This window comes from Kogia breviceps, chromosome 10 (assembly GCF_026419965.1).
Source record: "Kogia breviceps isolate mKogBre1 chromosome 10, mKogBre1 haplotype 1, whole genome shotgun sequence".
Classification (NCBI taxonomy): domain Eukaryota; kingdom Metazoa; phylum Chordata; class Mammalia; order Artiodactyla; family Physeteridae; genus Kogia; species Kogia breviceps.
The window spans coordinates 39,798,281-39,825,713 of NC_081319.1; the positions used below are offsets into that span (position 1 = coordinate 39,798,281).

General features: G+C 39.8%; 1 protein-coding gene across 1 annotated transcript in view; it reads left to right on the top strand.

Moving 5' to 3' along the window:
• Positions 1-27,433, top strand: part of PRKAR2A (protein kinase cAMP-dependent type II regulatory subunit alpha) — an 84,663-nt gene that overhangs the window by 46,334 nt on the left and 10,896 nt on the right. Inside the window, exons 3-8 of the mRNA XM_059077068.2 lie at positions 5,512-5,564; positions 8,005-8,088; positions 12,492-12,598; positions 16,499-16,652; positions 25,967-26,068; positions 26,242-26,316. Coding sequence (XP_058933051.1) covers positions 5,512-5,564; positions 8,005-8,088; positions 12,492-12,598; positions 16,499-16,652; positions 25,967-26,068; positions 26,242-26,316 — 575 coding nt within the window. The remainder of the gene's footprint in view (positions 1-5,511; positions 5,565-8,004; positions 8,089-12,491; positions 12,599-16,498; positions 16,653-25,966; positions 26,069-26,241; positions 26,317-27,433) is intronic.

Consider the following 27,433-nt stretch of genomic DNA (forward strand, 5'->3'; position numbering starts at 1 on the left):
GAAGAGAGTCCATAAATTCCTTAAAGGCAGTTTTCTTGAAATAGTTCTAAATTAGTGTTAACTGTCTTTCAGTTTGAAATGTTAGTTTGATTCTGTTAATTTAAAAACTTCATCCAGGGACTTCACTGGTGGTCCAGTGGTTAAGAGTCCTCCTTCCAGTGCAGGAGACGCGGGTACGATCCCTGGTTGGGGAACTAAGATCCCACATACCACAGGGCAACTAAGCCCATGCACTGTAGAGCCCACGTGCCAAAACTACTGAGCCCCGCGCGCTGTGCAGCCTGCGCGGCACAACTAGAGAGAAGCTCGCGTGGCACAATGAAAGATCCCACGTGCTGCAACTAAGATCCAATGCAGCCAAATAAATAATTTTTTTTTCCTGTGGTACGCGGGCCTCTCACTGTTGTGGCCTCTCCCGTTGCAGAGCACAGGCTCCGGATGTGCAGGCTCAGCGGCCATGGCTTACGGGCCCAGCCGCTTCGCGGCATGTGGGATCTTCCTGGATCGGGGCACGAACCCACGTCCCCTGCATCAGCAGGCGGACTCTCAACCACTGCGCCACCAGGGAAGCCCAATAAATTTTTTTTTTTTAAAAACTTCATCCAAAAAAAGAAAAACCCTTTTGTTTCATAAATTTCTGTTGTTTAAGCCACCCAGTCTGTAGTATTTTGTTATGGCAGCCCTAGCTGACTACTATACCCAGGCTATATCAACTCTTCATGGACACTGGCAGGACAGCACAGGGTCTTATGCCTGTGACCTGGGCTCATTTCTTTGTAGAAATGAGGGGATTTTCTCTCACAAACACATTTTAGTGATTCACATTTCTGGATGGAAGAAGCACCAGTTAAAATTTAGAAGAGGAAATTCTGCTGGATAATCTATTGTTACTTTGTACAGTTTCCTATTAACTAACTAGTGACATCTGCTGGAGAACTGTGGCAAAACTAATTCCCTCAAGTGAGGGGCTGTGCTGCTCTTTTAGTCTTCATCTTCAATAGGTCTTGACCATCTCATGACATTCAGTGTAGGTCTTTTTTTTTTTTTAATTTGTTGATTGATTGATTGATTGATTTTTGGCTGCGTTGGGTCTTTGCTGTGCACGGGCTTTCTCTAGTTGCGGCTAGTGGGGGCTACTCTTTGTTGCCATGTGCGGGCTTATTGTGGTGACTTCTCTTGGTTGCAGAACACAGGCTCTAGGTGCGTGGGCTTCAGTAATTGTGGCACACAGGCTCAGTAGTTGTGGCGCACGGGCTTAGTTGCTCTGTGGCATGTGAGATGTTCCCGGACTAGGGCTCGAACCCATGACCGCTGCATTGGCAGGTCGATTCTTAACCACTGTGCCACCAGGGAAGCCCAACATTCAGTGTAGATCTTGAGGCTGCATAGGGGATGACACAGACTCTGGGACTCCCCGCACTGAGACAGGTTTCCTGATGTGTAGAACCATAAGGGGCAACAATCACATAGACACTTAAAAATGGATTTTTTTATATAGAAAATGAGAAAAGTAATTTGGGATCGGTACCAGAAAGAAGTAGAGAGGTTGAGGGTAAACAAAGGAAGAGGGAAAAAGGAGCTGAGTCTGATGTTCAAAAGAAAAGGGAAAAAATGAAAACCAATTTAAAAAAATAAAGATATAATGTTTTTTCACAAATAGAAACATTAATAATTTTAATGAAAATAACTACTTTTGTTTAAATCATAGTGCTGTACCTTAAGACTTAAAAACTGTAACATTTGTTGCCTCAGTTACTTTGTCTAAAAATATAAAAATGAGCTAAGTTGCTAAAATACTTGCCTCCAAACTCAGAGGAAAAGCAAGCCTGGAAATAGGCTAGCTCAAGACTAAGTGTCATTATCAGTAAGATCCTGTCAGTCTCATCATTAAAGGCTTATAATTTTCAACTTCCTAAATGAATATTTTCATACATATGCAAAAGTAGAGAAAGTTAGTATAATAATACTCATATATTCATCTGTCTACAAAATGAGGTGTTTTAAAATGTGTATTTCTGGGCTTCCCTGGTGGCGCAGTGGTTGAGAATCCGCCTGCCGATGCAGGGGACATGGGTTCGTGCCCCGGTCCGGGAAGATCCCACATGCCACGGAGCGGCTGGGCCCGTGAGCCATGGCCGCTGAGCCTGCTCGTCCCGAGCCTGTGCTCCACAATGGGAGAGGCCACAACAGTGAGAGGCCCGCCTAGCACAAAAATAAATAAATAAATATATAAATAAATAAAATTTAAAAAAAAATAAAATGTGTATTTCTAAGAAGACATTTTGAAATCCTGGACCAAGGAGTAGCAGTTAGAGTAGATTGAATAAAGGTCAAATATGAGAATATTTCTGAGGTAGAATCTGATGTATTCATTGGGTAAGAGGTGAAAGAAGGAAGCCATGGTGAGTTCCAAATTTCTGGTTTAGAAAGCTGGGCTGATAATGACAACATTAATCAAGAGTGCAAAGAACCAAGAGTTTTGCAGTTTAAAATAGTGTCTGGTTAGCTGCCCTCAACAGCAGCTTCCTCAGCCCCCTACCCAGATACCTATGAAGATGTGAAAAGTGTCAGCAATAACATCTAGGAACTCAGGAAGGTGTCTGACTTAATCTTTAGGACAGATCTGAGATAAACTGGTTTCCTTGTGGAAACAGGAATGGCTTGGAGAAAGAAAGAAAGTCATTATCTACATCCCATTATCACTTCCCTGGCTCAGCTACAAAAGCCTGCACCACCAGGGGCTGGGCAGCACTGTCTGCAGAACATTAGCTGATGCTGTTTAGGGACTAGAATGGTGCCTATCCTCTTACTCCCTTCTCCCGGATTTTTCTCCATCTATTTAAGGATACTGGGTCCCTGTTAGACAGGCAGAGTGTGGATGGCATTACAGTACAGAAGGCGTGGTCCACACAAGTAGACTGGGCAGGGCTTCCCTGGTGGCTCAGTGGTTAAGAATCTGCCTGCCAATGCAGGGGACATGGGTTCGAGCCCTGGTCTGGGAAGATCCCACATGCCGTGGAGCAACTAAGCCCGTGAGCCACACCTAGTGAGCCTGCACATCTGGAGCCTGTGCTCCACAATGGGAGAGGCCGTGACAGTGAGAGGCCCGCGCACCGCGATGAAGAGTGGCCCTGCTCGCCGCAACTGGAGAAAGCCCTCACACCGAAACGAAGACCCAACACAGCCAAAAATAAATAAATAAATTTTAAAAAAAACAACAAGTAGGCTGGGTAGGGAAGGGAGTCCTGTGTACAGGTCATGTTGGGAGTCACCATTTCTCAGGTATTCCATTAAGTCAGAGAATCAATGAGGAAGGGGAAGCTGGGATGCAAGCTAGACCAAGGCTGCAATGAGTAAATGTCTCTAAGAAATCAGGAGTTAAATTGAGAGTGGTATGTATCATGTTATCCCCTCATTATAGATATATAGAGATTTTTAGCCATCATACAAAAGAATTGAGCATAGGGTCAAGAAACTTTTATATTTCTTGCCTGCTAACAAATAAGAAATAAACCCTAACAAACAATACAAGTCTTACGAATGAATTTGGCAGATTAAGGATGTAAGAGGAATGAAGATTAGAAAGGTCCACTACGAAATGCTCATAGAATGCAAAAAATCATTGCCTTTATGAATTCTGAGTAGAAAGCCAAGGAAAGAATAGGCTAAAATGAAAAGAGAAATGGGTATGATAGGGAAAGACTATAAGAAAACTAAACACAATAAACAGGACTTAAATACATAGAGAGGACATAAAACCCAAAATTGTTAAGAGTAAAATCTGTGATGGAAGACAGCTTTGAAGAAAGGACAGTTGTTGAAAGAACGAAGATAGAGAATAGAACCAAAATAATGATAATTAATATTCCAGAAAACCAGGACAAATAAAACAGAAGTGATAATAGTAATAGTTCAGAGAGTTGGCATTTACTGCATCCTGTGTGCCAGGCACTTGTTTACTGGAATCCTTATAACGGTCCTCAGAGGGGAATCACTACTGATAGCTCCATTATGCAGAAGAGAAGGTGGAGATTTGAAGTAAATCAAGCCAGGTCACACAGTTATTGCAGATAATTGAAGATTTATTAGAAGAAAAATTTTCCCTAGCTGTAATGGCCTGTAATAAACTTATTGTGAAGAAGGAACAGGTTTGTTTGCATTCTGGGCAACACCAGTGATCACATCTAGATCATTCCTGGCAAAACAGTTTTGTTAGTGAGTACAGTACTTTTTTTTTTTATTCACTAGATAATTCTTTGTGTCTACCATTGTAACACCTAAGGGTAAGATTTTAAAATCATGACTTGTACTGACATCTCCAATTCTAACCCTTCTTCTGTTCCATAATTTTTTTTTTAGTAACTATTTTAATATTCTTTTTTTTTTTTTAACCCCACATTTGTTTATTTATTTATTTTTGGCTGTGTTGGGTCTTCGTTTCTGTGCGAGGGCTTTCTCTAGTTGTGGCAAGCCGGGGCCACTCTTCATCACGGTGCGCGGGCCTCTCCCTATCACGGCCTCTCTTATTGCGGAGCACAAGCTCCAGACGTGCAGGCTCAGTAGTTGTGGCTCACGGGCCTAGTTGCTCCACGGCATGTGGGATCTTGGTTCTCCAACCAGGGATCGAACCCGCGTCCCCTGCATTGGAAGGTGGATTGTTAACCACTGGACCACCAGGGAAGTCCCCCTCCCCCAATTCTTATCTCTCCTTTATCATGGAAGTCCTTCTTTATGGAAGGGACAGCATACTATGTAGTATATTCTTCACCTTGCTTTTTTTGCCTTTTTTTCCCCTAGAACTCACTATTTATTAGCCTATGGGGATCTTCCTTGTTCTTTCTTATAGCTGTATGATTCAAATGGGTACTTACATCATTTATGATATTCTGCTATTATAAACAATTGTTCAGTTAATATTTTTTAAATCTTTGCTTTACGACAGAGACACATCCTGTGGCCCGCTGGTGCAAACACAGGTTACCTGCAGAGAAAATCAAGTTGGTTTTAGATTTATATAATACTGTACCTAGAACAGAACCTGACACATAGTTTTTACTTTGTTTAAAATTCTTACTTTTAAGTCATTCATGTACATAATAATGTTGAGGTATTTTATTTTAATTGATTCTTTTCATAATTACTCCAATTCCATATCCATATGTTTATATTGCATATACTGTACTTTTTGGTTTTCTATCCCTGCTTCATAGCTCAGCAGAGACAGCACTTCCTTGCTTGTCCTTGCTATTAACATAGAATTTAGTAGATAATATTTTTTATCATCTCTCTCCTGTTTGGACTACCAATCCCTAGAGAGCTGGTTTTTCATCACTAACAGAATGCCTGGCATTACTAGGTACTTAATATATTTGTTAATTGAAGGAAGGGATTACAAAAATCATTATAGCTTTAGAAAACAGTGAATAAAAGAAAATTGTGTCCACTTCCTATTTTCCAGTAAAGCACACATCTGTTTTATTTTTCTCTTTATTTTTTTCTCTCCAAATTTAGTCTGTGCTGAGACCTATAACCCTGATGAGGAAGAGGAGGATACTGATCCAAGGGTAAGAACTGCAGCAAAGGTATTAGGTAGAATAATTTTAGTCCCCACTCACTCCCCTCCTCCTCTACATACCAAATCTAATCATGCTGACATTTAAAATAAATACAAATTAAAATCTCAGCAAGATGCCATCTTTTATCTAACAGATTGACAATTATTAAGAAGAATGAAAGCAAGATTGGTTGAGGATATGGTAAGGAGGGATGCCTAGCTGTATCTGTCAGTGCTTTATACTTAGTCAAGCCAACTGACTCAGCAGTTACATGAAGGAGAATTCATCCCTAACAAACAGTTGGGTCCTTTCTAAGGAGATTATTGCAGTATTGTAAAATTGAAAAATGGAAGCAACATAAATGAACCAAAATAGGGGATGCCAGGGGCTAAGTTATGGTACATTCAAGTCAAGAGAATCTGCAGCAATTGGAAATGATGGTACAGGACTGGGCTTAATGACATGGAATGATGTATATTTGAGGTACATTTTATAAAATAAAAAATAATTTAAAAATATCTATGCATCTGTCTACCTATTTACTTGTTTGTGCAAAGATTTATACCTGAAAGGATATATCCCAGATATTAACAGTAGTTGTTGTAGGACTATGGTTGATTTTTGGGTGCTTTTTTAAAAACTCAGGTTTCTAAATTCTTGTACAATTAACAAATTACTTTTATAAAAGCAAATTTAAACCATCGTTTTTTAAAAGATTGATGTTATAAAAGAAACTTAATCTTTCAAGTGTGCCTTAAACTGAGTAGACTATGAAAGATTTCTGAAGTATTCTAATAATAAAATGCTACCGTTGTGAATATAATAGACATGTAGGTTTTTAAATTTTTTATTTTAGATATTGTAAAATTTTGATGACTTTAAAAAGTTAAAACTTTTTTTACTAACTTTTTAATATCACAAATTTAAATTACTTAACAATTTTGCCATGTTATTTCTGGTCAATTTAAGCAATGTACTTTTTTTAGGGTGAAGACAATACTTAGGAAGGAGCTTGATGGGTCTCTCAATTATAACAGCAATACTAGGCAATAATTATTTTTTTTAGTTCAATAAACATTAAATATCTGTAGTATTAGTAATAGGAGTAATATTTTTTGAGCACCTACTAAATGCCAGGTTCTGTTTTAAACACTGCCTGTATTAGCTCATTTAATCCTTATGACAATTCTAATTTTGTAGTTATCACTAATATTACTAGTAATACTAAGCTGTTGAGGTTTGAACTCTAGCTTGTATAGCGGTTGTTTACTTGCCATCTCCACTTACATTTCAATAGACAACTCATACTGAGCTCCTGACTATTTCCATTTAGACCTTCTTTTTCACCCACAGTCTTCCCCAGCTCACTTCTTGGCAGCTCCAAACTTCCTGTTGCTCAGGTCCAAAATTTTAGGGTCACCCTCAGCTCCTCTCATTTTTTCATACCCACAATTTTTCAGCAAATCTGATAGGCTCAGTCTTCAAAACATATTTAAAATTCCAGTACTTCTCAACACCTTCATGGCTACCACCTTGGTCCTAATCACCACCATTTAGCACTAGGATAATCACAGTAGCTTTCTGGCTTTCACTGTTGCCTCCCTCAAAGCTGTTCTTCACTCAGGAGCCAGCATGAGCCTTTAAAAACATTAGATCTCTTTCCTTCCTGTCAGAACCCTCAGATTGCCCCCATGTCACTAGAGAAAAGTTCCAGATCTGTGATCTACAATGCCCTCCACCTAGCCCCCAAACCTGGTCTCTTCCTGATCTTTTCCCCTCTCTCTGCATCAGTCATACCTGTCTCCTGGTTTTTCTCAAACATGCTATTAACCAACCATAAGACCTTGTTTTCACTTGCTGTTCCTTCTGCTTGAGGTGCTCTTCTTAGAGATGTCCACATTACTCACTCCCTCAGGTTGTCCTCAGTTCCTTGGGACCTTTACAAATGTCACCTTCTCAGGCCTCATCTGGACGCACACACGCACATGCACACTCATACACGCACCCTTCCCTACCTTATTTTCTCCTTAGCCTTGTCACTCTAACATACTTTATGTATTTATTGAATGTGAAAGCAGGTGTTTTTGTCTTGTGTTCACTGCTATGTCCCCAGAGCTGAGACGGTGCCTGGCACCTAGTCGATTCTTAATATTTGTTGAATGAACGATATGTGACCTTCTGCTTTTCGGATGGGGACTCTGAGGCTCCCAGCGGATAGCTGACTTGCTGCCAGCCACACAGCCAGTGGGCGGTCCAGGATGGGTACTCTTCACCCCTATCATATTTCCTGTCCACGATCAGGGTACTGCTTGTTATTTGTATAGAGTTAAAATTATAGTAAACATGCTCTTAATTTTTCCCTTAGGAGAAAGAAATATACCAATTTGTAAGTTAAGTAATATTTTAAAATAGAATAAAAAATTTTCCCTGGTTTTATTTGGATTGGCAGGTGATTCATCCTAAAACTGATCAACAGAGGTGCAGACTTCAGGAAGCTTGCAAAGATATTCTTCTTTTCAAAAATCTTGATCAGGTAACATTGATTTTTAAAATATTTTTGGCTTTTAGCTTTTGTCCTATTCATCATTTAAACAGTTTTTAGCATCTTAGCCACAGCCATATGAGGCATTAAAACCTTAGCTTCTTACTTGCAAATGTTTGCATTGTGTTGAGCACTGTAATCCATAGTGAATTTTTCAGATGACTTTTAGTATTTCTCTGAACTGCTTTGGTACGTCCTCCAAGGCAATCATTTGAGGACCATGCAGTTGGGTCATATTAAAAGGAAATGCTCAGGTTTGCATGACCCTGGCTTAGTTTGGAGGGTATTTATTTATGCTGCAGAGTAATTTCTCCAAAGATGCCAGTGTGATGTCCTCTCTACTGGTAGTGGTTAATCCACTGGAAGTGTGTGACTGCTTCTCACTCCTTTGGTGTAAGGCACCTCTTATGATTATTTCTCAGTGAAGACCTCAGGCATGGGGCACACACAGAGTGGTGTGTGCTTTAGGGCCCCAGCAAGGATCTGTGCCTGTGCCTGTGCCTGTCTTTCCTCTCTTGGTGGAGATGGAAAACAGGGCTACCTCCTGAGGACAGAGATGCTTCAAATTTCCTGTTCCTTCTGGCTGAGGTAGGTGCTGGACCTGCTGGTGAATCCCAGAATGTGCAGAGACAGGAAGGATGGGAAATAGAATTCTCCTACGACCCACCTCCTGCAAATATGTCTTCTGAAGATATCCCCACAGCCTTCTCGGAATCTGGCTGGTCAAACATGAGTTCATGTTGTATCAATCAAGGGAGTCAACTATCCCTGGTGTCTGTAAACCAGACTGTTTGGTAGCTGTGTGGTTATAGGAATAGCGAGAACTTTAATCAGAATTTTATTAGTCTGAGATTGAATAAAACAAGGACCATGAGTTCAAGGAAAGGCTGGTTGTAAGAAATAATTGTCTGTGTCAGCTGTTTTCCCTGGAAGACCCATCTGTATCAATGGAAAGGGGACTTGTTTCTTAATCTACTGTGAATAAAACCCCTTGTAAATTTCATACTATCAGATGTTCTAAAGAAGTTGCTGTGTCAGTCTAGTATTCACATTTTTCTTAGTGCTGGAGAACATCATTTTACCATTTCAGTCTTGAAAAATGATAACTCAATTTTCAGATTTAATTATATTTTTCTAACATTTTATCATGAAAATATTCAGATACAACAAAATGGAAAGGATTTTACAGAACATGTATTTATTCACTGCCTTGATTCTAACATTAACATTTTACTATGCTTGTCACATGTTATACCATCTACCCTCAACCAAGGGGTTGGCAAACTTTTGCTTAAAGAACCAGATATTAAATATTTCTGTCACAACTACTCAACTTCATTATTGTAGCACGAAAGCAACCATAGACAATGCATAAATGAAAGGGTATGGCTATGTTCCAATAAAACATTATTTACAAAAACGGTCAACTGTTTGCTGGCCCCTGCATTAACCCATCTTATTTTTTAGGATAATTTCAGAGTAAATTGGAGATTTCAGTATATTTCCCTTAAATACTTTGGCATGCATATCACGAACTATAGTTCAATATTTGTTTACAGCTTTTTAATGTAAAGTTTGCATATAATGAAATGCATGCATGAGTTTTAAGTGTACTTAGGTTTGACAAATGCATACACTTAGGTAATCCAAACCCCTATCAAGATGTAGAATATTGCCACCACCCCAAAAAGTTTCCTTATGCCCCTTCATGATCAATTCTTGCTCGCCTCCCTCAAGAGGCAACTTCTATTTTGATTTGTTCTACCATAAATTAATTTTGCCTTCTAGAATTTCATATAAGTGGAATCATACAGTATATACTCTGTTGTGAGAGATTCTTTTCACTCAGCACAATATTTTTGAGATCCTTTCTTATTGTTCAACATTCCATTTTCTTTTTTCACTTTTTATTTTGAACTAGTTTTAGACTCATAAAGAAGTTGTAAAAATAGTAGGGTTCCCATATACCCTTCATCCAGCTTCCGCCAATATTAGCATCTTACATAACCATAGTACAATTGTCAAAACCAGGAAAATGACATTGTTACAATACCATTAGTTAAACTAAAAACCTTGTTCAAATTTCATCAGTTTTCTCACTTATTTTTTTTCCTAGTTAATAATCCAGTCCAGAAACCCACATTGCACTTAGCTGTTATTTCTCCTTAGTCTCCTCCAATTTGCGATAGTTTTCAGTCCTTCCTAGTATTTCATGATCTTGACACTTTGAAGAGTACTGGTTAATTACGTTATAGAATATACCTCAATTTGAATTTGTCTGATATTTCCTCATGATTGAAATGCGGTTATACATCTTTGGCCAGACTACACAGAAATTCTATTGTGTCCTTCTCAGAGCATCATATCAAGGGATCCATGATGTCAGTGTCATTGTTTTGGTGATGTTCGTTCATTCCCTTTTATCGCTGAGAAGTATTCCATTATATGAAAATACCAGTTTGTTTATCCATTTTTCTGACAATAGATACCTGGTCTATTTCTTGATTTTAGTTCTTATGAATAATGCTCTGGACATTTTATACAAGTCTTTCTGTGAACTTTTTTTTTCATTTCTCTTCAGTAAAATACCTGAGGGCAAAATTGCTGAGTCATAGGGTAGGTATATGGTTGATATTGTAAAAATCTATCAGATGTTTTTCAAAGTAGTTATACCATTTTTCATTCCTTCCAACAATACATGATATTTCCATTTATTCTGTATCCTTAACCAACATTTGATATTATCTGTCTTTTCAAATTTTAGCCATTCCAGTGAGTGTATTTGTTTCCATTTTTTAAAAATTTACTTCCCAAAGCTTTGTTTTTAAATTTTCAAATTTACAGAAAAGTCAAAGAATAGTACCATGAACATTCTTATATTCTTGACCTAGATTGACCAGTTGTTAACATTTTGCCACATTTACACTGTTTCTTGTGTGTATGTGTAGGCACATGTATAAGTATGTATGAACTGCTTTTAAGATTTTCCCTGTAAAGTTTTCTATGGCTTTTTTGTTTTGTTTTCCAATCCTGAGTCACATGTTGCTTTTGGTTGTCATGGTATGATTTTAGTCCCCTGTAACACAGATTGCTTCCCCCATGCCTTATTCTATATCTCATGACACTGATGTTTCTGAAGAGTCCAGGCCAGAAAAAGAAGAGTTACTCAAAACATGAGGCTGCCAATGGACAGCCCACAGGCCAGATACAGCCAGGTATAGATGTGTGTGTTTGGTCTGTATTGTATGTGAAAACTTTAATTTGTTACTTGTATTTAAACATGAGATTTCTGGCAACACTGAGCTCACATTCCACATTAACATGGATGACACTTGAGTAGCAAGCCTTCCTTTTTACTATTTGTCAGCTTATACAGTATTCAGCACACCTGGAACTATGGAACTAAAGAGGTGCTTTTTGGTGATATGTGATTTTAGATAGCACAGTCACACTGACAGAACACTAAATCACATGGAATTATGCAGCAATAAAATTATTTCCTTGTCAGATCTTCAATCCACATTCCTCCAAAGACAAGGTCTTTCTCTGAGTTGAAACTGGTATTTAGTGCTCCGTAACAGTCACTGATTTCCCTGACAGAGGGATGCTGGCCCTAGACTGAGACCACTGTTTTGTTAGAATTTAATAGCATTGTTTTGTTTTCATTATACTTACTGGTACAGTTACCTTCTGGTTATGGCAGGTAATATTGGTAAGTAAGTAATTGTGTGTGTTGTGTATAAATGATTGTAGCAGTATTACATGTCTGGTAATAGATCTCGTTTATTGAGTACCTGTTATGTGACATATACTTTCCTTAGATTTTTCTCCTCTAGTCATAAAAGTTGATGAGCTAGAAACTATTTATTAAACCCTTTTTTGCATATGAAGAAACTGAGTCTCGGAGAGGTAAAGTGATCTGCTTGGCTAGTCAGAGTAGTAGTTGTACTGTTCCATGAGATAACCTCTGAGGCCATCTCAGCCTTTTAGCCTTGATGATCCTATTAATATCAACATCTGGAGGAAGGTGGCATCACATGGCTTTACACCTGACATAGTAGAGCCATCAAGGCAGGTGACAGTCTTGTGGGTGCAGCTGGGAGAATAGGCACCATGATTTAGATACCCGTTTTTGCATAAATTATAGAATGTTTTTTCAAAACAACACTGCCTCAGAAAACTTGGCAACTATGCTGTATATGTGGAGATGCAAAGCTGAATGGCCACAGGAAAGCATTTGTTTCAGACAGCCCTTTGGTTTCTGCTTGAATGTGGGGAATAGTCTGATGTGGGGACTACTACCATCTATCATGTAGTCACCAACTAAGATAAGCATAGTTTTTTTCCCCCTACAAATGTAGAAGCCATCTTTTCTCATTGTGTGTTCCCTGCAGGAACAGCTTTCTCAAGTCCTCGATGCCATGTTTGAAAGGACAGTCAAAGTTGATGAGCATGTCATTGACCAGGGAGATGATGGGGACAACTTTTATGTCATTGAACGGTAGGAGATGGAGTTTTGCAATTGCACGGCTATACTTAATAAGATTTATGATTCAGGGCAAGTGCTTTACGCTATGCTTTGTTCAGCCCAGACAGGACTTAGGACCACGTAAACAAGCTTCTCAAAGCTTGCCCCTCTCTGTCCACAGCCTGCCTTTCTCTATCTACTGCTGCCCTGAGTCCTCAGTACAACCCATACTTGGGTTGCCACTATCTACAATTAAGTGAAATGTGCAAGCTATGCTTTATAAACATGTTATTTGCAAGTGTTCAAGTGAATTGATTTTCTAAAGAATAACCGTAACACTTTATTGTCATCTGGATCATTCAGTCCTAGCCTAATATTACACATGAGCATACTGCCTCAACCTTCATACCTCTGGCCCCTTCTGGCTCTTTTCCAGGTATAAATCATGTTGGGAGACATGAAATATGTGGGTTTGACCTGTTCGCCCTGGTGTTTCCTAACCTCTTGAGCTATTAGTATCACCTGGAGGACTCCTTCTGACCCCTCCTCAGTCCTGAAAGGAACACCCTCACCAGAGTTTAAGATCAATAAGATGTTGCTTCACCCAATATCTTCCATTAATTATTTTTCATTTTTTCTTTTGAAGTAATTTCAGAGTTATAGAAACATTACATAAATAGTACAAAAAATTCTTATAAACCTGGGTTCCCCAGATTAATGTTTTACCACATTAGCTTTAATGTTAGAAAGCAAGTTGCAGGCATAAGCCCTTTTACCTCTGAATACTTCAGTGTATATTTCCTAAAAACAGAATATTCTCTTACATAAGCAGAGATCAATTGTAAAAATCAGATATTAATTTTATACAGTACTCTCATCTACTCTGCAGACCTTATTCATGTTTTTCCAATTGCTTCCTGATTTTTATGATTTTTAAGGGTCTTTTCATTTTAATCAAGTAGCTGAACTAGATTCAGCTGGTCCCCTGTCTCGTTGAGCCTTTTGCTCATTCAGGAAAATGTTCAAGAATGTACTACTTGGACTTCCCTGGTGGCGCAGTGGTTAAGAATCTGCCCACAAATGCAGGGAACACAGGTTCGAGCCCTGGTCCAGGAAGATCCCACATGCTGAGGAGCACCTAAGCCCGACTTAGCACCACAACTACTGAGCCTGTGCTCTAGAGCCCGCGAGCCACAACTATTGAGCCCATGCACCACAACTACTGAAGCCCACACGCCTAGAGCCTGCGCTCCGCAACGAGAGAAGCCACTGCAATGAGAAGCCTGTGCACTGCAACAAAGAGTAGCTCCCACTCGCCGCAACTAGAGAAAGCCTGCGCACAGCAAAGAGGACCCAATGCAGCCAAAAATAAATAAGTAATTAATTAATTTAAAAAAAATAAACATTAAAAAAAAAAAAAGAACGTACTCCTTGGGTAACCTTTTGGCCCTTGATACTGTGACAGATGATTACAGTTAGGGTTAGGAAAGAAATGTTTTATTTTAAGAGTAAAGATGATACAAATAATGTCTTCTTAAAGACTGTTTTATCTATTATGCTCATGCTTCCTTCATAGAATTCTGTAAGTAGTGACAGAATAATTTTTTTAAGTTATATCACCACTTCCAGCAGCCACCTTTCCCCCTTGCTCTGCCGTGTGCTCCCTCACCAAGACAGGAATCCCAGTAGGTACCTGCAGTCTGGGAAGTAAGCATTTACCTGCACATATCCATAGCTTATAGGTTGAAATGCCTGTCTACAAAGGGAATGATTTGTTATTACACATGTAAATGAGAGGGATTATCTTTCGCATGCAGTGAAAATGGTTGTTAATAAATTATTAAAAAGATATTGTTCTTGACCTCAAAAAACTCATTTTCTAGTTGGAGAGACTAGAAATAGATAACTATTACATAATTAAATAGATAATTATTACATACTCTGATGATAACAACAGTGAGAAAAATATGTCCCATTATTTGGAAGAGGACCGAAGTGAGAGAGGTTAGGAGAAACTCTGTTTTGTGGCTTCCTGAAATTATTTGTGTTGTTCCAAAATTAAGTTGCTAGTGTCTCCTGGAAAAGAGATTAAAAACACGTAAGTGAATTTACCCTGAGTTCCATGTATTCCACTCGTGTCCTTGTTACTTTTGCCTTGTCCACCAGGTCAAATACAGGTCAGCTTACCTATTCAGTGTTGAGCTCCCTTGAGAGCAGGGTTGGTACTGTGTACCTGATATTTGAGTGATTGGCTTTATTCTTTGCTTCTTGTGTAACATATGATACCTAATGATTTTTATCAGACAAGTAGAGGCTCTTTGTAGGAAACTTAGGGGAAAAAAAAAAAAAAAAAAACAGGAAAGAAAGTAATTTAGCCCTAATTTCATCCCCAGAGTATATTCTTCCTTTCTTTTTTTTTTTTCCTATGCTTTACTGTTAGGTCAGATCCATTACCCCTAAATTTGGTTCAGATATTGAGACTGATCATACCACACACACACAGCTAAGAGGGTATGAAAATATTTATCACTCACATAATGAGGCTTTTCAGGGAGAACAGGCCAGGTTCCCAAGAAGTCCAAAAATGACTTAAGACAGCAGGGAGGGGTGACTGGCTTGGCATTTCACAGTAGTTAGAGGGTGGAGCTGAGGTCAGAGTACTCTTATATATGGGCAGGCTCTAGTTTTGTTTGAATATCCCATCAGTGCCAAATAAGGGAGCACCCAGGTTTTCTTCTCAGCTTTCCCAGATGTGAGACAGAAGAGGAAGAAGGATTGGGAGTGGTAGGGCTTGAAAGCTGTTAACAAACATATAAAATGTAGTCAACTCTTTATTACATTTATGTGTATACTTTTTATGTTGGGTCATATACATTGACTTGATTTTTAAAATCTATTTGAAGTAGATTGCCATGGGATACAATATTATTCTATGTCATGATTTATATTGACTGCATAATATGAATATAGACATATATTTGACCTATCCCCTATTGTTAGCAGATTAAATTGTGGTTTTTACTCTTATAAATATTACCTGGTGAGCATCCCTGCAGTTAAATATTTTCCAGTATCTTTGATTATCTCCTTCAGAATTCCTAGAAATGGAATTGCTATGTCAAAGGGTCTCTTTAAGGAATTTGTTATGTTGTTAATTATCTTTCAGAAACTTTAAAACATTTACATTTGCTTCAGTGGTGTATTGAGAGTGCCTATTTCTCCAAATGTTTGTCCATTCTGAATATTTTTCTTTAGCAGTCATTAACAATCAATAGATAGAGAATTGTATCATTTTTTTTCTTTATTTTAATCAGTTCTACATCCTAGTTTTCAACAGACTACAAAAGAAAACCCATACAATCATTTTGATACCTGCAGGAAAAGCATTTGAGAAAATTCAACACCTTTCCATGATAAAAACTCTCAGCAAACTAGGAATAGAAGGGACTTTTCTCCAACCTGATTAAAGGCATTTATTTTTAAAAAACCTACAGCTAACCTCATACTTAATGGTGAAAGATTGAATGTTTTCCCTTTAAGATGGAGAACCAGACAAGCATGTCTCCTCTCACCACTTCAATGCAATATTATACTGTAGGTCCTAACCAACACAATAAAGCAAAGAAAAAAAGGAAAAGAAAAAGATGGAGTGAGGAGAGAAGGACTGACGGGAGGGAAGAAGGGCATACAGATTGGAAAGGAAGAAATAAAGCTGTCTTTGTTTGCAGGTGACATGATCCTCTAGAAAATGCCAAGTTCACTCATTAAAACTAATAAATGAGTTTAGCAAGGTCATAGAATACAAAGTCAAAATGCAAAAATCTATTATATTTCTATATACTAGCAAAAATCTGTTGGAATTCCCCAATAACAACCTTCTATTCATGTACACCTGCCCATTATAAGTAAAATTGTTTCTTGTTATATTTCCAGGGGAACCTATGATATTTTAGTAACAAGAGATAATCAAACTCGCTCTGTTGGTCAGTATGACAACCGTGGCAGTTTTGGAGAACTAGCTCTGATGTACAACACCCCAAGAGCTGCTACCATTGTCGCCACTTCAGAAGGCTCCCTTTGGGGACTGGTGAGTCAGAGAAATGGTTCTCCTTGCATAGCATCTTATTAATTCCCCTTACTTCTGGGTCTCTGTCCTTGGGCTCTTGGTTCACACTATATTTTATAGCCAGTTATCTGAAAGACATTGTGGAAGGTTTTGTACCAGTGTGTTTTTCCATTTCTCTGAGTGATTTATCAACAAACCATTTATTCCAAATTACAGAGAAAAGACTGGGTCTTGTGACCTTGCAGTTGTGTCAGTTCTTACTACATTTTCCATTTATGTTTTTATCAGACAAGTAGAGAGAGGGGGGATAACTCTGTACAAGAGACAGCCTAGAAAAATAAGTGTCATTGAAAGCTCATGTTTTCCATCTCTATCTGTCCTAGGACTAACTTTTCTCTGTGTTTGGCCATCTATTTATTCATTGGTCCATGCCAATATTCAATAGATTTAGATGAGTAGAAAGGCTGATAACCATATTCTGGGAAACAGAACTTTCCTAGAATGTCTTAGGCACAGTACTGCTATGATCCTATCCTCTATTATCCATGACCCACCTTGCTTCCTTCATTATCAAGCCTTCAAAATATATAATTCTCTTCCTTCTTAAACAAAACAATCATCCTCTTGTACAGATTCCAAATTTCACTTTTAAAATGTTCACATCTATGATTTGTTTCCATTTACCCTACAAGCAGAATTAAATATATACCTTGGAATTATCAACATATTTCCTTAAATAAAATCACGTTTTAAAGACATACTAGAGGGCTTCCCTGGTGGCGCAGTGGTTGAGAGTCCGCCTGCCGATGCAGGGGACACGGGTTTGTGCCCCGGTCCGGGAAGATCCCACATGGCCGCTGAGCCTGCGTGTCCGGAGCCTGTGCTCCGCAACGGGAGAGGCCGCAACAGTGAGAGGCCCGCGTACCACAAAAAAAATAAAAAATAAAAAAAATAAAGACATACTAGAGCACTTTATTGTGCTATACTAATGTAGAATTAAGAATGCCCCTGAGGCAGGACAGGAATAAAGACGAAGACATAGAGAATGGACTTGAGGACACCGGGAGGGGGAAGGGTAAGCTGGGACGAAGTGAGAGAATGGCATGGACTTACATATACTACCAAATGTAAAATAGATAGCTAGTGGGAAGCAGCTGCATAGCACAGGGAGATCAGCTCAGTGCTTTGTGACCACCTAGAGGGGAGGGATAGGGAGGTGGGAGGGAGATGCAAGAGGGAGGAGACATGGGGATATATGTATATGTACAGCTGATTCACTTTGTTATAAAGCAGAAACTAACACACCATTTTAAAGCAATTATACTCCAATAAAGATGTTTAAAAAAAAAAGAATGCCTGTGAGAGAGACTTCCCTGGAGGTCCAGTGGTTAAGACTCCTCGCTTCCAGAACAGGGGACTTAGGTTCAGTCCCTGGTCGGGGAACTAGGATCCCACATGTGGTGCGGCCCACCAAAAAATAAAAATAAAAAAATAAAAATAGATTGCCCCTGAGAGATGAGAGATACATTGGTTTAAGAATACATCACACACTTGGGAAACCAGTGCTTAAAATACTCAAGGTAGATCAATAAATAATGGGGGAAAATAAACTCAGTTTTAAAATACATTAATGCCAACTTCTGGTCCAGGCCAAGATGGAATAGCCCCATTCCTCACTAGTCTTCCCTCTTAAAACTAGAAAACTCTGGATATCTTACTACAAACAAACATAGGAGACCCTGAAAGATGGAAAGGAGAAGGTGGACTGGCTAGGAACTAGGGATTTCAAGAATTAAGGAAGGACATAACAGTGAGTTCATCAGGTTTTCTTATTAATTCCCATATATCCCAGATGGGGTGCTGGAACAACCTACAACCCAGATCCACCAACAAGTACACATAAAAACAGCCCCAAGAAAAGTCTGCTCCCTTTAGCCAAAGGACAAGGAAAAGGACAGCTTGGCAGAATAGGAAACCTTTTTTGATAATAACCACCCTATTCCTGCCAAATACCAAAGGAAAACTGCTTCTACCTCCCCATACTGTCACCGGGGCCAGCAGGAAACTGGACTTCCAACCTCATCCAGCAGCAAAGAGGCAAAATGAGGTGATGTGTGGTGTTACTAGTTGGCACTCCACTTCCCCTGCCAGAGTAGTGTCAGTAGAGTCCACAGGGGAGCTGAACATGCACTCCCACACATACGGGCATCCTATATATAGACAGGGTGACTGCCTGCAAAGAAAGAAGATGAAATTGGATACAGTTTTATAACATATTACCCCAAATGTCCAGGATACAATAGAAAATCACTTGTTAGACCAAGAACAAAGAAATTCTCAATCTGAATTAGAAAAGGCAATCAAAAGATGTCAATACCAAGATGACACAGATATTGGAATTAGCTGACAATGATTTTAAAGCAGCCATCATAAAAATCCTTCAACAAGCAATTATGAACACACTAGAAAAAAAGGGAAAAATATAGAAGGTCTCAGTGGAGAAATAGAAGACAGGAAGAAGATCCAAATGGAAATTTTAGAACTGGAAAATACAATAACCAAAATAAAAACTCACTGGATGGGCTTCCCTGGTGGCACAGTGGTAGAGAGTCCTCCTGCCGATGCAGGGGACACAGGTTCGTGCCCCTGTCCAGGAAGATCCCACATGCCGCGGAGCGGCTGGGCCCGTGAGCCATGGCCGCTGAGCCTGTGCATCTGGAGCCTGTGCTTCACAACGGGAGAGGCCACAACAGTGAGAGGCCCACGTACAGCAAAAAATAAAAATAAAAAAACCTCACTGGATGGGCTCAATAGCAGAATGAATATAAGGGAGGAAAGAATCAGTGAACTTGAAGATAGAACAATAGAAATTACCCAGTCTGGGGCTTCCCTGGTGGCACAGTGGTTGAGAATCCGCCTGCTGATGCAGGGGATACGGGTTCGTGCCCCTGTCCGGGAAGATCACACATGCTGCAGAGCAGCTGGGCCCATGAGCCATGGCCGCTGAGCCTGTGCGTCCAGAGCCTGTGCTCCGTAATGGGAGAGGCCATAGCAGTGAGAGGCCCGCGTACCGCAAAAAAAAAAAAAAAAAAAAAAAAAAAAAAAAAAAAAAAGAAAGAAATTACCCAGTCTGAAAAACAGAAAGAAAATAGACTGAAATGAACAGAGCCGCCTGTGGACTAATAACAAAAGATACAGTATTTGTGTCATCAGAGTCCCAGAAGGAGAGGAGAAAGAATATAGAGCTAAAAAATTATTCAAGGAAATAATAGTTGGAAAATTCCCAAATTTGGTGAAAGATAATAAACCTACAGATTCAGGAAGCTGAGTGAACTTCAAATTAGATAAACCCAAAGAAATCTATGCCAAAACACATCAGAATCAAACTTTAGAAAACTAAAGACAGGAAAAAATTTGAAAGCAACTAGAGAGAAACAATGCTTTACCTACAGAGGAAAAGCAATTTGAATGACACCAGATTTCCTATCCATGAAGGCCAGAGGAAGTAGCACAGCATTTTTCAATTGCTGAAAGAAAAGAACTGTCAACTCAGAATTCTATACCTAATGAGAATATCCTTCAGGAATGAAGATATTCTCAGATAAAACCAAACTGAGACTTTGTCACCTGCAGAAGTGATAAAAGAAAGAAATTTGGAACATCAAGAATGGAGAAAGAATAACAGTAAACGTATGGATAGACATAAAAGTCTATCCTCCTATTGAGTTTTCTAAAATAGGTTAGATGCTTGAAGCAAAATTATAACATTGTCTTACATGGTTCTTAATGTATGTAGAGGAAATATTTAAGACAATTATATTCTAAAGGGGAAGGAAAGGGGCCTAAATGGAAGTTAAACTTCTACACTTTACTCAAACTACTAAAATGTTGACACCAGTAGACCATGATAAGTTACATATATAAATATAATACATAGAGCAACCACTAAAGTAATCTGTACAAAGAGATACACTCAAAAGCTCTATATGGGCTTCCCTGGTGGCGCAGTGGTTGAGAGTCCACCTGCCGATGCAGGGGACGCGGGTTCATGCCCCGGTCCGGGAAGATCCCACATGCCGCAGAGCGGCTCGGCCCGTGAGCCATGGCTGCTGAGCCTGCGTGTCTGGAGCCTGTGCTCTGCAACAGGAGAGGCCACAACAGTGAGAGGCCCGCGTACCACAAACAAAACAAAACAAAACAAAACAAAAGCTCTATAAATCCATTCAGGTAACCTGCAGGAAGGCAAGAAAAGTGAAACAGAAGAACAGGAAACAGGGAAGAACAGAAAACATTGAATAAAATGGTAGACGTAAGCCCTAGTATATGAATAATTACTATAAATATAGATGATCTAAATTTACCAACTGAACTTATTTACAAAGCAGAGGTAAAGTCATGAATGTAGAAAACAAACTTACGGTTACCAGGGGATAAGCAGGGTGGAGGGATAAATTGGGAGATTGAGACTGACATATACACATTATGGGAAAAGAATCTCAAAAAAAGAGTGTTTAACTGATTCACTTTGCTGTACACCTGAAACTAACACAACATTGTAAGTCAACTATACTCCAATAAAAAAAATTTTTTTAAAGCTATTATGCGAAGTTAATTCAATCTAACTAATTAGAGGGCAGGAAGTTCTTTCAATTATTGTATGTGCTGTCTGAGAAACACACTTGAATATAGCTACAGATTTCATTAATTGCAGTTCATTATTTTCCAGATTAGTTACTAAACTTGCATTAGAAGGTCAAAGAGCAATTTTGTCAGCCACCACTTCTCTCAGTGCTGTATCTTTTGGATTTCTGGAACTCAGACAGAAATTGATTACAAACAAAAACAAATCTCCATAAAAATGAGAAACATAAGTCTTTATGAATGTGTTGAAGCCAAATGATTTTGTAAAGTATAAGAATCTTTGTTTTTAAAGACTTCCTTATAATCTTTGTTTTCGGACTTCCCTGGCAGCGCAGTGGTTAAAAATCTGCCTGCCAATGCAGGGGACCCAGGTTCGATCCCTAGTCCGGGAAGATCCCACATGCCACAGAGCAACTAAGCCCGTGCGCCACAACTACTGAGCCTGTGCTCTAGAGCCTGCAAGCCACAACTACTGAAGCCTGCATGCCCTAGAGCCTGTGTACTGCAACTACTGAGCCCATGTGCCGCAACTACTGAAACCTGTGTGCTGTAGGGCCCGTGTGCTGCAACTACTGAAGCCCACGCGCCTAGAGCCCGTGCTCCACAGAGAAGCCACTGCAATGAGAAGCCCGTGCACCGCAACGAAGAGTAGTCCCCACTCAACTGCAACTAGAGAAGGCCCGCGCATAGCAACTAAGACCTGATGCAGCCAAAAATAAATAATAATTTTTTTTAAAAAAAGGAAAAGTATAGTAATAGATATACTATGCAAACATTAACCAGAAGAAAGCAGAACTTATATTAATATCAGATAAGTAGACTACACAGCAAAGAAAATTACCAGAGACAAAGAGGAACATTACATAATAATGAAAGAGTTAATCTACCAAGAAGACACAGAAACCCTAAATATGTATATACCAAACAACAGGGCTTCAAAATATGTAAAGCAAAAACTGATAGAACTGAAAGAAGAAATAGACAAATCCACAGTTATATTTGCAGACTTCAACACCCCTTTCTCAACAATTGATAGGACAACTAGACAAAAAATCGGGAAGGATACAGAACTTAACATCACCATCAACCAAAAGGATCAAATTGAAATTTATAGGACACTTCACACAACAACAGAGAATACACATTCTTTTCAAGCCCACAAATGTTCACTGAGATAGACTACATGTATCCTGGGATATAAAATAAAACTTAACAAATTTAAAAGAATTGAAATCAGACGGTGTGTTCTCTAATCACGATGGAATGAAACCAGAAATCAGTAACAGAAAGATAACAGGAAAATCTCCAAACACTTGTAAGTCAACCCATTCCTAAATAATCTGAAAGTCAAAAAGAAAGTCTCATTAGAAATTTATTAAAAATGAACTGTAAAACTGCTTGCCTTGGACTTCCCTGGTGGTGCAGTGGTTAAGAATCCGCCTGCTGACTCAGGGGACACGGGTTCGAGCCCTAGTTTGGGAAGATCCCACATGCCGTGGGGCAACTAAGCCCGTGAGTCACAACTACTGAGCCTGTGCTCTAGAGCCCGCAAGCCACAACTACTGAGCCCATGTGCCACAACTACTGAACCCACGTGCTACAACTACTGAAGCCCATGCACCTAGAGCCTGTGCTCCACAAGAGAAGCCACTGCATTGAGAAGCCCGTGCACTGTAACGAAGAGTAGCCCCTGCTCACCACAACTAGAGAAAGCTCGCACACAGCAACAAAGACCCAATGCAGCAAAAAAATAATAATTAATTAATTTGTAAAAACAACTACTTGCCTTGTGGTTTGGATATGAGAATTAAGTAGAAGCACATCCGAGAAGCAGTTTCCCGGGTGCCTGGCACAAGGTAGGGTACTACAGAGTGGTGGCACCTGCTTCCCTTGGTTGTGGTGCTGCTCACCACCCTTTCATTCCTGAAACTCCCTCTCCTGAGATCCCTGCCCTGCCTTCCTAGTTCCTAGCCTTATCCTTTGCAGTCTTTTCTTCCTCTCCCTGCTATCTTAAGTGAGATTCATCTCCCTCCTGCCTTATGTGACCTATTTAGATACCTTTTCTCCTGCGTTATTCACCTGCTTTATAGCCCAAACCCTTCCAAAACTTCAGTACCACCTTCAGGAAAGTGACTCCCAGAGGGTCCGCTATAGCCTGACTTCTTACTTATGCCTTCCAAAGCCTTTGGAAATGCCTTTTGAGGCTAAAGCAGGGAGGACCTGGTGTTGCCACTGAGTTTCTCAAATTGGATTCTATATTCCTTCTCTTACTGGGGGCAGCTGCCACCATGACCACTACGCTTAGTCTCTGCTCCCACTCTATTGCTTGCATGAAAGTGAGTAGAAACTTTCTTTTTTTAAAAAAAATATTTATTTATTTATTGGGCTGCACCAGGTCTTAGTTGCAGCACATGGGATCTACGTTGCACCATGTGGGATCTAGTTGCCTGACCAGGGATTGAACCCAGGCCCCCTGCGGAGCACGGAGTCTTCTTTTTTTTTTTTTTTTTAATTATAAATTTATTTATTTATTTTTGGCTACATGGGGTCTTCATTGCTGCACCTGGGCTTTCTCTAGTTGTGGCGAGCAGGTGCCACCCTGTTGTGGTGCGTGGGCTTCTCATTGCGGTGGCTTCTCTTGTTGTGGAGCACAGGCTCTAGGCGCGCGGGCTTCAGTAGTTGTGACTCACAGGCTCCAGAGCACAGGCTCAGTAGTTGTGGCGCACGGGCTTAGTTGCTCCGCAGCATGTGGAATCTTCCTGGACCAGGGCTCGAACCTGTGTCCCCTGCATTGGCAGGAGGATTCTTAACCACTGTGCCACCAGGAAAGTCCCAGTAGAAACTTTCTGCAGTCAAAGGAAAGGGTGGTATTCTTTTTCTCTTTTGAACTTCAGGGCTACTTGCTTGACTCTGAACACTTGCTGCCTGAAGGAGCTACCATTTCATAGTAGGAGTTTCCTCTTCACGGGCTCCATTGGAAGCTCCCTGAAAGCTGGGTTGGTGTCTGGTGCTTTTTTATACCCTCCGCAGTCATAGGAACTGGCCTTGCACAGCCTGAGAGCTCTGGGAAGTGCAAAAGCATGCGTAGAAAGGGTTGGAACACAAATAGAGATATCAGTTGTTTTCTCTTTAGCTAGATATACAGTTTATTGCTGCAATTGTAGTAATCTTTGTAACTTTATAGATGGATTTAGAAATACTGTTTTTTTGACAATGTCTGCTCAAACATAAGGAAAGGAATTTTATAATTCCTATTGTCTCAGTCTTGATTGTTCTCTTTCCATAGCACTCTTGGCCTAGATTGGTGCAGGAAACATGTAGAAACTGAAGTCTAAAGATAATGGAGTAATATTCCAAAGTATAAAAGTAACATTTTAAATGATACATCTCTAACCTTGGACTTCAAAAAAGTAGTGGCAAGTGATGCAGCTCATTAGAGCAATCAGAGATTGAATGTCTCTTTTCAAGCAGACAGATGGAAAAGAAAACGGGGGCAGAATCTGGCTTAGTACCAGAGAGCAGACATTATTTGTACTTCAGTTTAGGAAGGGAGGGTAGGAGTCTGCCACCTTTTATACTAGGAGTATAGGGTGCAGTAGGTGACTTCTCCTGTCAGGCAGATGAAGCATGGCATGGGATAGGACCAGGGAGTTCTGTGGCTGATGGAATATGAGCCAGTGAAACCTATTTAGACATCTCAACTCAGTTGTCTTCTATGTGTTTTCTCCACCCAACTCGCACCCCATCAACAAGAATACTAAAATAGCAAACCTACAGCTAAACATGCCCTTACCTCCTTGCTGTTTTTCATTCTTTCAGCCTTTAGGATGTCATTACTGTACTTAAAAAAATATATCTTTCTATTCCTGAGAGCCCAAGGTAGAAGAAAGTTACAGTTAACTTAGGTACAAAAAACTGCCTACTCATGTAGGAGCCTAAGCAATTAACATTCTCCTGGCTGCATGTCCCTCCCCACACATGCAAACACATATCTGAGAAGTACCTGACCATAGCTCTGGTTAACTGTCTCTTGAGTATGAATCTGTGACTTGCTGGTGTCAAGATATCTTTCACATGCCTGCCTTCCATTTTGAGTTTCCTACTTTATCTCTCCATTAATTTAAAACCTGCCTCTCCTTCAGGCCCCAGACAAATTTATATTTTTGCAACAAAATTATCCTTGATCACTCCAGGCTATCGTGATCTCTCTCCTCAGAATTCTTGTGGCACTTACTTTGTCTCTGTAGTTCATCTAGCACATTTCATATGCTGTCTTGAACTGTAGTTTTTTATTCCTATAAATTTTGTCTACCCATTGAGATTATAAAGTCCTTGAGGGCAAGAACCATCTGATTGTTTTATCTCCCTTTTTTGAAGGTGCATCTTTTCACATTAAACAGTGACTGTGAGCTCACAAATGTTTGATTGGGACGTTTTAAATTTTGTATTCTATTTATGACCAGCCCATAGGTGGCACCCGTTGAGTACTTGATAGCATGTGACAACATGTGAGACATCTGTCTGGCTCAGGCTACAGGTCTTTTTCTCATAGCGATGACTCAGATTGAAGTATCATTAAACACTCAGTTGACCCAGTACCTTTCAGAGACCCCTAATGTTTGCTGTGGCATAGTTAATTAAACCATAGATGCTCCCTTATACAGGCATTTATCAGAATTTTCATATCCTTATAGGACCGTGTGACGTTTAGAAGAATCATAGTGAAAAATAATGCAAAAAAGAGGAAGATGTTTGAATCATTTATTGAATCTGTGCTGCTTCTTAAGTCACTAGAGGTAAAGCCTATTTTAATAAGAGTCTGTTTATGGGGATTTAAGCAAAGCTGTTAAAAGGATTCTCGTTAGGTTTCTTAAATCATACTATTCTAGCCCATTTCAATGTTGTGTAGATACTATTTGTGACTTTCAGTTAAGATGTTTCCTTATAATTTGTATGTTCATTGTTTCAGGTGTCAGAACGAATGAAGATTGTGGATGTAATAGGAGAAAAGGTCTATAAGGATGGAGAGCGCATAATCACTCAGGTGAGTGGGGGCCTTGTGCAGCTCCTTTCCTGGAAGCCACCTCCTGAAGGACTAGTGCATCGTTTGTCCTGTCACTTTGGGGAGTTCATGTCGCACGATACGCAGGCACACTTCCTGCAGAGTGTTCTAAAGCCCATTGATGTTCAGCTCACTGACTTAAGCACATCTCTTGCCTCCATTCACCTTTCCTTGGCTTCTGGTGTTTGTTCTTTTGGATGTCATTTTCTTTTAACCCTGAGTAAGCTTCCTGCATGACAGTTAAAACCTGGAGAAGGTCGAAAGGTTGTGTACCTTCTCTCTATGTTTGGCACAAAGTCCCTTTTAGCTAATCTAACACAAACCAGTCTTCAGTGACTGACCAGATTTGTAAGGTATCTTTAGTGTTTCCTTTGTACCTTTTTATCATGTTATTTTGGGGTACGGTAAGGATCATCACACAGTGGACTGGAACGTTATGATGAGTGCTCTGTAATAATTTTCCTAGTCTATTATGTTTCCATTTTTAATTATATGTAAAGAGTATTATAGACTTTTCTGAGTCTAAAACTTCTCTGCCAGTGGTTCTGGCAAGAGCACTGGGAAAGGGAATTCCCTGGCAGTCCAGTGGTTAGGACTCCACGCTTCCACTGCAGGGGGCATGGGTTCGATGCCTGGTCGGGGAGCTAAGATCTCACAAGCTGCATGGCGCAGCCAAAAAAATTTTTTGTAATTAAAAAAAAAAAAAGAGCCACTGGGAAGATGTCTGGTTGGTCTGGGTTGGGGAATGCATCCATACCTGAATCCAGAGCTGGGGCTAGAAGGAAGACTCATATTGGTCAAGCCTAAATCCCCAGACCACCCCTGGGCCCTGGAGGTGGAGTTGGCCCAACCAGTACCACAGAGATTAATCAGGCTTATCATAAAAGGAGAGAGAGATGCTCCCAGAGAAAAAGGACTAACAAAAAAATGATGTCTACTCTAAGTGGCATCTCTAAATGCCTTTGTTTTCTCGATAGCCCCACTGTTAATAATTCTTTTAATTAGAAATTGGTTTGATTCGGTAAATATTTACTAAGATAGACAAGTAGGACCAGATATAAGTGCTATAATGAGAGGAAAAAGAATGGCACTGAGGACT